The sequence below is a fragment of the Rana temporaria genome, chromosome 3, assembly GCF_905171775.1.
Source record: "Rana temporaria chromosome 3, aRanTem1.1, whole genome shotgun sequence".
Lineage (NCBI taxonomy): Eukaryota > Metazoa > Chordata > Amphibia > Anura > Ranidae > Rana > Rana temporaria.
In genome coordinates, this window is record NC_053491.1 from 39,702,913 (window position 1) to 39,715,662 (window position 12,750).

The window sequence follows — 12,750 nt, forward strand, 5'->3', positions numbered from 1 at the left end:
GCCCAGCAGAGCCGACCTGCCGCCGTTTAACTGCGTCGGCTGGTCGGCAAGCAGTTAAGCTAGTGCATTGTTGGTTCACTTACCTTTTCCTTCTCCTTCGATTTCCCTTCTAAAAATTTTTTTTTCTTTGTTTGAATTTCTCACTTCCTGTTTCTCCTCAGTAAGCTTTCCACCATCATCCGAGCGGTGGAAAGTCATTTAGAACAGCTTACTGAACACCTTACTGAGGAGGAACAGGAAGTGAGAAATTCAGACAAAGAAAAAAAAAACATTTAGAAGGGAAATCGAAGGAAAAGGTAAATGAACCAACAATGCACTAGCTTAAAGGAACCTATTTAGAAAATAAAAAAAAATTAACCTTTACAACCCCTTTAATTCTTAGCTTTGGAAGTGCTTGTTTTTTTACAAGCCTATTTACTGTTACACACACGCAGACAGTACATTCCCCTCCCCCTCCCCCCCCCCCTCGCCATGCTGCATATTAAAAAAAATCAGAAAGCCAGTCTGTGAGGGGAAGGGGGGGGGGGTGGAGGAATGTACTGTCTGCCACCACTGGTCATAGTAAGTAACGGATGTAATATGTGATATGTGTATGAAGATTAATTATGAACTGTGACTGCCATTCAGATTTTTTTTAATATGCAGCATGGCGAGGGGGGGAGGGGAATGTACTGTCTGCCACCACTGGTCATTAGTTACTATGACCAGTGGTGGCAGACAGTACATTCCCCTCCCCCTCCTGCCTTTCTCTCATGACTAACTGAAGATAAGAATTAAAGTGGAGATTCCCCCTAAAAAAAAATTCAGAAAAAGTATCGGTATTCGGTATCGGCGACTACTTGAAAAAAAAGTATCAGTACTCGTACTAGGTCCTAAAAAAGTGGTATCGGGACAACCCTACCTAGAAGCAAAGGACGACTAAAAACTGTCCACCATGATGCATCAGACCTGGGCCCCCGGTCACTAGGATGGGCTGCTGATATGATTTCTCTTCACAGTGTATAAATCAATTCCAGATTACGGGCCTCAGAGGTTGCAGAGTAAATGCCCCCTGAACCATTAGGAGTGTATGGACTAGGGTCACCCGTAACAGACACGTTGTGACCGTATGGTGGTGCTGAAGCTAGTCCCAAAGTGTGAGCAAGGCCTTGGTCACTCACAAACGCACGGAGCTGGAGGCTAAAGGGTCAGATGGCCAGAGGTGACCAGGACACTTTAGGGCAGGGATGTCAAACTCAATTTTTATCGTGGGCCGCATCAGCATTATGATTGCCCTCAGAAGGGCCGGTTGTATCTGTAAGATTAGATGTCCAGCGCATCCCCTCCCCTTACATTAGATGTCAAGAGCCTCCCCACCATCAGAAATGTAATCCCCCACTCTCCCTTACATCACAGTGCATCCCCCTATCCTTATGCTGCTGCTGGGGAGAAGCTGGATGCATTGCTTGAAAGCAGAAAGTAAGGGTCTGGAGGAGGACCAGAGGGGGGCTGGAGCTCTCCTGCAACTGCAGGAGAGGTGCGAGGGCCACATGAAATGGCCTGGAGGGCCGGATTCGGCCCGCGGGCCTTGTGTTTGACACCTGTGCTGTAGAGTGTAGACAAATGGTGCGAGAGAAATGGAGATCACAGTGATGTAATGCTTCTACTAGAGCAGAACACACAACACTCCACCCCGTGATTGATCAACGCTCAGTCCCAGTGTCAAACCTTTCCCTAGTCGAATGAACCTGAAAAGCACTCTGCAGCTCAATTCTACCAGTACTAGAGGGAAAGAAAATCCCCCAAATTTTGGGTTGTCACCAGAACAGGAAAGAGGGGAAATCTTCCAATGGGGGGTGACACTAGTTCTGGTTACTCCAGTGACAACCAGGGATTCCCGCTCACTTCCTGTTTAGGCTATGAGACAGAAGTGAAGGGAAATCTCTGCAATGGGATACAAATGGGGAAAAAAAAAAAAGGTTTCTTTATCGTACATCACGGGACACAGAGCAGCATAGCCATTACATATGGGTTATATAGTGTACCTTCAGGTGATGGACACTGGCACTCTCCGACAGGAAGTTCCCTCCCTATATAACCCCCACCCATAGTGGGAGTACCTCAGTTTTTTCGCCAGTGTCTTAGGTGTTGGTGCACGTTGAAGGTTGTGCCTGCAGTTTGTCCTTGGGACCAGGGCCAGCCGACCGGATCCGTCCAAGGTGCTTCATAGCCAAAGTGGACGGTACCCGGGCCCCAATTCGTGGATGGGGTTTTGCCTATAATGCCTCTCCTTGGAGGGCTGAACTCTGGGTTCCAGGACTGGGTTTTTTAACCTATGGATACCTGCTGCCAGTAGTGCTGTATAGGTCCAGGTGTGTGGTGTTCCTGACTTGGACCCCGGTCCCTGAAGGTCTATGACCATACCCACGGTGAAGGGGGAAGATTGGGCCTCTTGCATGAGCAATACCCTGCGGCGTGGAAAGGTAAGCGGGGGGCCTACGGAACTTGGTTTGTCAGTGGGCTCCCCACAGGGGACTCTGGGGAAAAGCCTTTTTTTATGCCTCTGTGCATGGGCTAAAGAGAAACCACAAAGTCTGCATGACTGGATGGCTCAAACACCCAGGTATACTGTTCCTCTGGCTGGGCTAATAGACTGCTGCTGCTGCTACAAGGTGTTTTTGCTCCATGAAATGTAAAGGGGAGCATGTCAGGTTTAAATTACTTACTTCCTGATGTCTGTGTGTCTCCAGCAGCTCCCGGGCTCCTCTCCCCACATGGATTCTGCTTCCTGCTTCCTGTAGAGCGGCGTCGGGAGCGCGCGCGTGCGCGCGCACTGTTATAGGCGCCGACGCTGCGTGGAGGGGCGGGGGACGCCCAGGGAGTTCCCTCCCCTCTGTACATCAGAGGGAAAACTCTATTTAGCCTGTCAGTTTGCTGAAGGCTGTGAAGGGACACGGAGCAGCGATGCTGAGCTGAGCAGGATAGGTTTGCCTATGTTATGCTGACACAGTGACACCTAGTGGCCGTTTTTTTGTACACACCTTGCTAAAGAGCTGTTTAAGCTCATATTTTCTCTGAAAAGCCGGTGTACTAAGTAGCAGTCAGAGTACTTAGCATTTGGTACTCTCTTAGCCCAGCATTAAGGGAAGCAATATTAGGATATGATTAAGCCCTTGGGGCTCAATATTGCTATCTCTTGTTAGGTTTTGGGAAGTTTAGTTTCTGTCTAACATTACCCTAGCCTAATTTTTTTCCTCATTTATTTAAATGTGTGTTTTTCTCCAGCTATTACAGTTAGTTGTATATTAGCGGAGTATCTCAGATTTGTTTATTATGGCTCCTAAGGGTGCAGGGAACGCTAAAAATGCTAAAGGTGTTAAAAAGCCGAAGGGTTCCCCATCGGGCTCGGAGGATATTTCCCAGAATCCACCTGCCCCTACCTCCCCGGAGGATCCGGAGGTTGCTGCCCTGGGTGAGCCATCGGGGTTGCTAGGTGCTATGGCGGGCCCTATTCAACCAACTCCTTCCTATGTAACGGAAGAGATGTTAGCCTCCACCTTGGGTGGATTTGAAAAAAGGATGGCCGCTCTTATTACGGCCTCTTTATCCGGGAAGAAGCGGGCTAGGTCCCCGTCTCCCAGGTTTGAATCTCCTGAGGAAGATGTCCTTTCCACTGAGGAATTGGAAGATACAGGAGACCAGGCTGAGGATCACCTGGACCATTTAGGTTCTGAAGATTCTACTATAGAAGAACCTTTTTCAGCTTCTCACGCAGAAAAATTGTGGGTCCAGTCCTTAACGGATATGGTGCGGTCAGCTTTTAAAATGCCTTTGCCTCAGCCTCTGGCCTCCGCTGTGTCCTCATTGGGCTCCCTAAAAGCGCCCCAAGCCAACCTGGTGTTCCCGGTCCATCCTTTATTAAAGGACCTGATATTTCAGGACTGGGTTAAGCCAGACAGGATTTTTTTGCCTCCTAAAAGGTTCGCAGTTATGTACCCTTTAGAGGAGGAGTTTTCAAGGAAATGGGCTGTCCCCACTGTTGACGCAGCCATATCATGTGTCAATAAAGCGTTAACGTGTCCGGTGGACAATATTCACATGTTCAAAGATCCTGTGGATAAAAGGCTTGAGACCTTACTGAAGGCATCCTTTGCCACAGCGGGGGCAGTGGTCCAGCCAGCTGTAGCTGCCATTGGCGTCTGCCAGGCTTTAAAAGACCAGGCCAAGCAGGCCCTAAAGGACCTTCCGGCTCAACAGGCTCAGGACTTAGCCGATCTACCTAGAGCTTTATGTTTCGCGGTAGACGCTATCAAGGATTCAATCCAACAGGCGTCCCGCCTATCCCTGTATTTGGTTCACATGAGAAGATTACTTTGGTTAAAGAACTGGTCTGCAGAAACCCCCTGCAAAAAACTCCTTACAGGATTCTCCTTTCAAGGAGAGAGATTGTTTGGAGAAGATCTTGACAAATATATTCAAAAGATCTCTAGTGGTAAGAGCACCCTTTTGCCGGTTAAGAAAAGGTTCCGAGGTCCCTCTTTTAAGCGCCCAACCTCTCCAGTTCCAGGGCCCTCATTCTCTAGGCAGTATCGACGGCCTCCTGGACGCGCAGCTGCAAACAGGCCCCAGGGGCAAGCTGCAGGGAACAAGAGACCGTGGAACCGTAAGCCGGTTAAGGCTGCCCCTAAGGCAGCCTTGTGAAGGGGCGCCCCCACTCTCTCGAGTGGGGGGAAGACTCCGGTTGTTCTCGGAGTTGTGGGGGGCCCAAGTTACCGACCAATGGGTTCTGTCCTCAGTAACTCAGGGGTACAAGCTGGAGTTTCGGGAGTTCCCCCCTCCTCACTTTCAAACGTCAAGACTTCCAGGCGACCCTCAGAGACAGGCATCGCTTCTGTCCGCCCTAGAGCGACTCCTATCTCAAGGAGTGATTATGGAAGTACCAGCAGGGGAGCAAGGACAAGGGTTTTACTCAAACCTCTTCGTTGTCCCGAAGCCAAACGGCGACGTCAGGCCTATTCTGGACCTAAAGTTATTAAACCGCTTTTTAAAAGTCCGGTCTTTTCGAATGGAGTCCATTCGTTCGGTGGTGGCCGCCCTCCAAGGAAAGGAGTTCTTGGCCTCCATCGATATAAAGGACGCATACCTGCACGTTCCGATTTTCCCAGGCCATTACAGGTATCTGCGTTTTGCCCTAAACTATCGGCATTATCAGTTCGTGGCTCTTCCGTTCGGACTAGCCACGGCCCCTCGGGTTTTTACGAAGATCCTGGCCCCCGTATTAGCCATCCTAAGGGAACAGGGCATTCTGATCATGGCCTACCTAGACGATCTTCTGGTAGTCGACCACTCAGCGGCCGGTCTAAATCGGGCAGTGTTGCTAGCAGTAAACTGCCTAGAGTCCCTGGGTTGGGTTCTAAACCGGGACAAATCGGCTTTACAGCCCACAAGAAGGTTGGAGTATCTAGGTCTGATTTTAGATACAAGACAACAACGGATCTTCCTGCCCCAGTCCAGAGTGGACTCGATAAGGGAGTTAATCCACATAGTCCTAAGCAGCACAAGGCCATCTATACGCCTCTGCATGCGCCTGTTGGGAAAGCTAGTGGCCACCTTCGAGGCAGTGCCCTATGCCCAGATCCATTCTCGGAGGCTACAGAGAGCAATTCTCACGGCCTGGGACAAAAGACTCCAGGCCTTGGATCTTCCCATTTCCCTTCCCTATGCGGTAAGGCAGAGCCTGTGTTGGTGGCTAGTCACAAAAAATCTTCTGAAAGGAAGATCGTTCAATCCCCCCTCATGGAGGATAGTAACCACGGACGCCAGCCTATCAGGTTGGGGTGCAGTCCTAGACGATTTAACCCTACAGGGGAAATGGTCAAGGGCAGAATCAGCCCTACCCATAAATGTCTTAGAGATCCGAGCAGCTCGGTTGGCTCTTTTGGGCTGGACGGAGGTTCTGCAGGGCTCCCCAGTAAGGGTACAATCCGACAATGCCACTGCCGTAGCTTATATAAACCACCAGGGTGGCACCAGGAGTCAGGCAGCCCAAAGGGAGGTAGATCGGATCTTTTCATGGGCAGAAGCCCATGTCCCCTGCATCTCAGCTATCTTTATCCCCGGGGTGGACAATTGGCAAGCGGACTTCCTCAGCCGCCAACAGATGTCCCCAGGGGAGTGGTCCCTCCATCCCGAAGTGTTCCAGGTCATTTGCCGGAAGTGGGGTACTCCGGAGGTGGACATTATGGCGTCCAGATTCAATGCCAAAGTAGCAAACTTTGTCTCTCGAACGAGGGATCCATTGGCCTGCGGGACAGATGCCTTGGTGTGTCCTTGGCATCAGTTTGCGCTAATCTATGCCTTCCCTCCAATACGGATGCTACCCCGTCTTCTTCACAGAATTCAAAGGGAACGCAAGCCAGCGATTCTAGTGGCCCCAGCGTGGCCCCGAAGACCTTGGTACTCCTTGATAAAAAGGATGACCGTAGAGGAGCCTTGGGTCCTCCCTCTACGTCCGGACCTCCTCTCACAAGGGCCATTCTACCACCCTGCCTTACAGGCCCTAAATTTAACGGCCTGGCGGCTGAGTCCCTGATTCTCAGAAACAGAGGCCTTTCAGGGCAGGTCGTTTCTACCCTTATAAACGCAAGAAAACCAGTTTCCAGGTTAATATACTATAGGGTGTGGAAGGCCTATATTACCTGGTGTGAAACCAGGAAATGGGATCCCCGCAAATATACTATTGGGAGAATCCTGGAGTTTTTACAGTTGGGAGTGGAAAAAGGTTTGGCGGTCGGCACAATCAAGGGGCAGGTGTCTGCCTTGTCGGTCTTCTTCCAGAGATCGTTGGCTGCCCATTCCTTAATGAAATCCTTTTTACAAGGTGTTATTCGGGTGAATCCCCCGATTAAAGCTCCCCTGTATCCTTGGGATCTAAATTTGGTTCTATCGGCCTTGCAAAGGCAGCCCTTTGAGCCCTTGTCCGTGATCCCTTTGGTCCTTTTGACTAGGAAACTAGTGTTTCTGGTGGCCATGGCATCCGCCAGAAGGGTGTCGGAGTTGGCAGCCTTGTCATGTAAGGCACCTTATTTATTATTGCATAAGGACAGGGTCGTTTTGCGGCCGCTTCCGTCCTTCCTGCCTAAGGTGGTATCAAATTTTCACCTTAATCAAGATGTGATTCTTCCATCATTTTTTCCAAAGCCTTCTTCTAAGGAAGAGAGGTTACTACATTCCTTGGATGTAGTTAGAGCTGTAAAGATTTACTTGGAAGCTACAGCCCAGATTCGTAAGACGGACGTCTTATTCATTCTGCCGGAAGGGCCCAAGAAGGGCCAGGCAGCGTCTAAGGCCACTATTGCTAAGTGGATTAGGCAGACGATTATTCAGGCCTATGGCCTGAAGGGGAAGAGTCCACCCTTATCGGTTAAGGCTCATTCCACTAGAGCTATAAGTGCCTCTTGGGCAGCGTATCACCAGGTCCCTATGGCTCAGGTCTGCAGGGCAGCAACCTGGTCATCTGTCCACACATTTGCAAAATTTTATCAAATGGACGTTAGGAGGAACGCTGATTCAGCCTTTGGGCAGGCGGTACTGCGGGCCGCAGTTTAATCTCCTCTTGTCCGGTGGCACCTCTTGTTTGTTTTTTTCTGGTTGTCTCCCTCCCCTCATGGAGCATTGCTTGGGGACATCCCATATGTAATGGCTATGCTGCTCTGTGTCCCGTGATGTACGATAAAGAAAAAGGGATTTTTATTAACAGCTTACCTGTAAAATCCTTTTCTTGTAGTACATCACGGGACACAGAGCTCCCACCCCTCTTATGGGGAATTTTGGGATGCATATTGCTTGCTACAAAACTGAGGTACTCCCACTATGGGTGGGGGTTATATAGGGAGGGAACTTCCTGTCGGAGAGTGCCAGTGTCCATCACCTGAAGGTACACTATATAACCCATATGTAATGGCTATGCTGCTCTGTGTCCCGTGATGTACTACAAGAAAAGGATTTTACAGGTAAGCTGTTAATAAAATCCCTTTTTTCCTACGATTGGCTCCTGAATTGGACACAGCGGAAGTGGGTCGCCAGCAGCGCACATGTGCGCAACATACCCGGAAGAGCAAAATCACGTACAGGTACGCTATTTATGCCCAGAGGACCTGCCGCCCCACAGTAAATATTCGTGGGGCGGTCGGCAAGTGGTTAAAAAGGACACTGTGGCAGATGGGAAGGGGTTAAAGCAGAGTTCCACACCTTTTTTAGTTTATTAAAAGTCATAATAAACAGACACTCGCCTGTCCCACAGTCCAGCGATGCGGCCGCCCGGAAACCCGCTACTCTCCACGGCGCTATCATAGCAACTGTGAGCACTCGGCCGTGATTGATAGCTTTCAGCTTCACAGCTGGCCGTGCACTGCGCATGCACGAGTCGCACTGCACTCTGCTAGTGGTCATGTCCCAGAAGATTGCAGAGAGGGAGGGACCGCCTAGGGGGAGAGCAGGAAGGAAGAAGTGGGACAGGAAGTTCCACTCTAAAGTACCCACCCCTTCAAAAAAAAAAATCGACATGCCAAATGTTGCTTAAAGCGGTTCTCCACCCTAAAGTGGAGTCCCGCTGATCGGAACCCTCCCCCCCTCCGGTGTCACATTTGACACCTTTCAGGGGGGAGGGGGGTGCAGATACCTGTCTACAGACAGGTATCTGCACCCACTTCCGGCCCTACGATACGGGCAAAGGACGGGTTTTTTCCTTCCTTCCCGTCCGTCCCCCGTTGTATGCTGGGAACACTCGGCTCCCAGCACACAGCGGGAGCCAATCGGCGGGCGCAGCGCGACTCGCGCATGCGCCGTAGGGAACCGGGCAGTGAAGCCGGAACGCTTCACTTCCTGGTTCCCTCACCGAGGATGGAGGGGGGAGCAGCAGGGTGACGAGCGATCGGCTCGTCATCTGCTGCGATCGCCGCTGGACTCCAGGACAGGTAAGTGTCCTTATATTAAAAGTCAGCAGCTGCAGTATTTGTAGCTGCTGGCTTTTAATATATTTTTCCCGTGGCACATCCGCTTTAACCTCCCTGGCGGCATGATTATGTCTGAAAATTTGTACCGAAAGCAGTATAATTATTTTGCATGGAAATTTGGCGTTTTATATTGTAGGCCTGTAATTCTTAAAGCGGGGGTTCACCCTAAAAAAATAAATATGTTTTTTCTACCATAAAATCCAGCATACTAGCGCGAGCTACAGTATGCCTTTATTTTATTTTTTTGCGCCGTACTCACAGTTTAATCCCTTAGTTAAGTTTCAGACTCCCCGCGGGGAATAGGCGTTCCTATGCAGAGGGAACATGATTGACGGCCGGCTATGGCGCGTCACGCTTCCCGAAAATAGCCGAAATAGGACTTGGCTCTTCACGGCGCCTGCGCAGTCAGCTCCTAGTCTGTGCGCAGGCGCCGTATAGCGTGTGAAAAGCCGAGTCCTACTCCGGCTATTTTCGGGAAGCGTGACGCGCCATAGCCGGCCGTCAATCATGTTCCCTCTGCATAGGAACGCCTATTCCCCGCGGGGAGTCTGAAACTTAACTAAGGGATTAAACTGTGAGTACGGCGCAAAAAGAACAGTTTTTATTATATAAAACTGCATGCAGAACACTGGACTAACCACTAGGGACAAGGGGGGTGTGTATTTATTTCATACAGTACTGTAATCTGTAAGATTACAGTATACTGTATGTGTATTGTGCACATACAGTCGCAGGGAACGGAGCTCGGCGGCACTGTGAATCGAGCGAGGAGACACAGCGGAGGAGCCCGCACACACAGCAGGGACACATCGCAGGATCCAGGGACAAGGTAAGTAACTTCCCCCTGTATCCTGCAATGCGATCCCGAGTCTGGCTCGGGGATACCGCTTTTGGTATAAAAAATTCACCCCGAGCCCGACTTGGGATTACCGCTAAGGAGCTTAAAGCGGAGGTTTCACTTTATGGCAGAACTCCGCCTTAAGAACAAGAGCGTAGACTACAACAGTCCTTAGAAACAAAAATCAACCACACGAAATTCGACTTGCCTTCATTTGTATCCAAGTCCAACATAGTCTCTTCATCCTCCTCGCTGTTCTGGGGAGATGAAGGGCAATTTCCACTTTGAGGTCTGGAAAGTTTTTTACACCTATACGAGATACAGTAACATTTATCTGTCATATGTTAAAAGTGCACATTTCTAAAATAAGACTTGGTAACAACACCTACAGAGAAATCCATATTTAAAATCATTTTATCTCAGAATTTTGAATACACATTTTAAGAATTGCTTGAAAGAACACAAAGCAAAATATAAAAAGTTTATAAGAGCCCAACGTTCCAGAAAAGACCCTGTTAAAACACAAAAAAAAAATGGCCACTGCCCCCACCTATAACGGGCCTTTACGGCAAAGGAGCACCGGAAGGGAGACGCAGGTCAAAACGACACAAAATAAACTTCCGAGCTCGACTTACCGACCAGCCTGAGACCAACCGAATGATTCTGTCTAACAATGTGTGTTAAAAAGCAGGGTTCAGTCTCCACACATTTGTGAATACCTGTGTAAGCTACAGGCCCCGTCGAGGCACTCCCTATTTTCTGTAGTCCCAACTCAAAATTTTGAGAGCCTCCACAATGGAAGCACATATAAAGGCCAGTTATACATCCTATTGAATCCTGATGAAGTGGATTCTATCCAAGAAACGCGTTGAGTGTGTGGAGGAGTTACTCAATAGATGCATTACTGAACCCAACAATGAACAGAATTGTGTATGATCTGTCCTGAATAGTATACCAAACGTAGTCATCTGGGGCAAGGCCAACGCATGGTTGATGTATAATCTAAAAAGGTTTGTTTTATAATGAAAGTAACTTTGTAATAAAAACATGTTAAAATTATAATTGTAGTAATGCCTCTAAAAAAAAAACGCCATAGACAGGGGTTAGGCCCCACGTAGTCCTTTTGAGTACATTACAATTGGGATGTGGCAGTTTTAAGGCCTTACATAAATTTTTTAACCACTTGCCGATCAGCCGCCCTTAATATACTGCGGCAGGTCGGCTTGTTCTCACAAAATCGCCGTAGCTGTACGCCAGTCCGTTTTACAGCTATAGCAGGCATGCGTGCCCGCTACACGGCAGAGGAGCTTATAAGCGCATCGAGGCCCTTGGGTAATGACTGCGCTCTCAATAAGCATTTTTATAAATAAGCGTGGCTGGCGGCCGCGATGTTCACCACCCACCCACGATCACTCCACAGAGAGCCAGAACGGGGATCTGTCAATGTAAACAGACAGATCCACGTTTTGACAGGGGAGTAGAGAGAGATCGTCTGTTCCTAGTGATCAGGAACAGCGATCTCTCTCCTCCTCCAGTCAGTACACTTCCCCCTACAGTTAGAAACACCTCCCAGGGAACACATTTAACCCTTGATCACCACTAGTGTTAAGCCCTTCCCTGCCAGTGTCATTTATACAGTAATCAGTGCATTTTTATAGCACTGATCACTGTAATGTCACTGGTCCCAAAAAAGTGTCAAAGTGTCCGATCTGTCCGCCGCAGTCCCGCTAAATATAATAATGATAATAATAATAATAGCATAATTCTATCCCCTATTTTATAGACACTATAATTTTTGTGCAAACCTTTATGGGGCCTGTAGCTTTCACATGTATGTGTGCAGACTAAACCTGTTTTTAACGCATATTGTTAGACAGGATAATTTGTTTAGTCACAGGCTGGTAGGCAAGTTGAGTTTAGAAATTTAATTTGTTGTTTGACCGGTTAAACACACGTTGGAAATGGGATAAATTTACCTGTGTGATGGACGAGATTTGTTGGATTCTCTCTCAAACTCATCATTCTCTTTATTCCTGTCTTCATCAGAGTCTGCTGTGGGATCAGAATCTTCACTGAAATGTCTGTAGAGCACAGTGTCTGCCTCTTCCAGGCTGGAGATCAGCTTCTGCGTGCCGCTCTGAAAGTTCTTTTTGAGTTCCTTAGACAAGGATACAACACTGTCTGAAATCTGGAAAATACATATGCAATATTTCCATACAATAAATATGAAAATCTATATTACACAAAATATTTAAGAAAGAAACCCCCTGAAAAAAAATACATAATGCATATAAGGCTCTAATTCACACTTGTGCAACTTGTCATGCGACTTTGGACGCATGAAAAAGAGATGTATCATTTGTTAGGCTAGCTCTGAGATTTACACATCTGCCACATTGTACAGGTGTGGCCCTCATTAAAAATTTGAAATACAAGCATGATCACCAACCCATCCTCAACCCGATTGCGGAATAATCAAGAAGTAGCACAAAAAATGGTTTTAGATCAGTATTCTTCATTACTTTTGTTTTACCCACTTAAGGACCGCCTCCTGCACATATACGTCGGCAGAATGGCACGGCTGGGCACATCCACGTACAGGTACGTCCTGTACTAGTACCCAGCCGTGGGTCGCAGGCGCGCTCCCGCGAACGCGGTCCGAAGCACCGGGACTCGCGGACCCGATCGCCGCTGGAGTCCTGCGATCGGTCCCCGGAGCTGAAGAACGGGGAGAGCCGTGTGTAAACACGGTTTCCCCGTTCTTCACTGTGGCGGCAGCATCGATCGTGTCATCCCTTTTATAGTGGACACAATCGATGACGTCACACCTACAGCCACACCCCCCTACAGTTGTAAACACACTTCAGGTCACACATAACCCCATCAGCGCCCCCTGTGGCTAACTCCAACTGTCATTTT

General features: G+C 48.7%; 1 protein-coding gene across 2 annotated transcripts in view; it reads right to left on the reverse strand.

Annotated features, from left to right (window-relative positions):
* The window catches only part of KIF7 (kinesin family member 7), a 114,921-nt gene that overhangs the window by 48,755 nt on the left and 53,416 nt on the right, over nucleotides 1-12,750 (reverse strand). Inside the window, exons 8-9 of one of the 2 annotated variants that reach the window (XM_040342415.1) lie at nucleotides 11,808-11,989; nucleotides 10,040-10,140 (exon numbers count right to left, since the gene is read on the reverse strand). In XM_040342415.1, coding sequence (XP_040198349.1) covers nucleotides 10,040-10,140; nucleotides 11,808-11,989 — 283 coding nt within the window. Of the gene's footprint in view, nucleotides 1-10,039; nucleotides 10,141-11,807; nucleotides 12,020-12,750 lie in introns of both variants that reach the window. The other variant, XM_040342414.1, reaches the window with a different exon arrangement.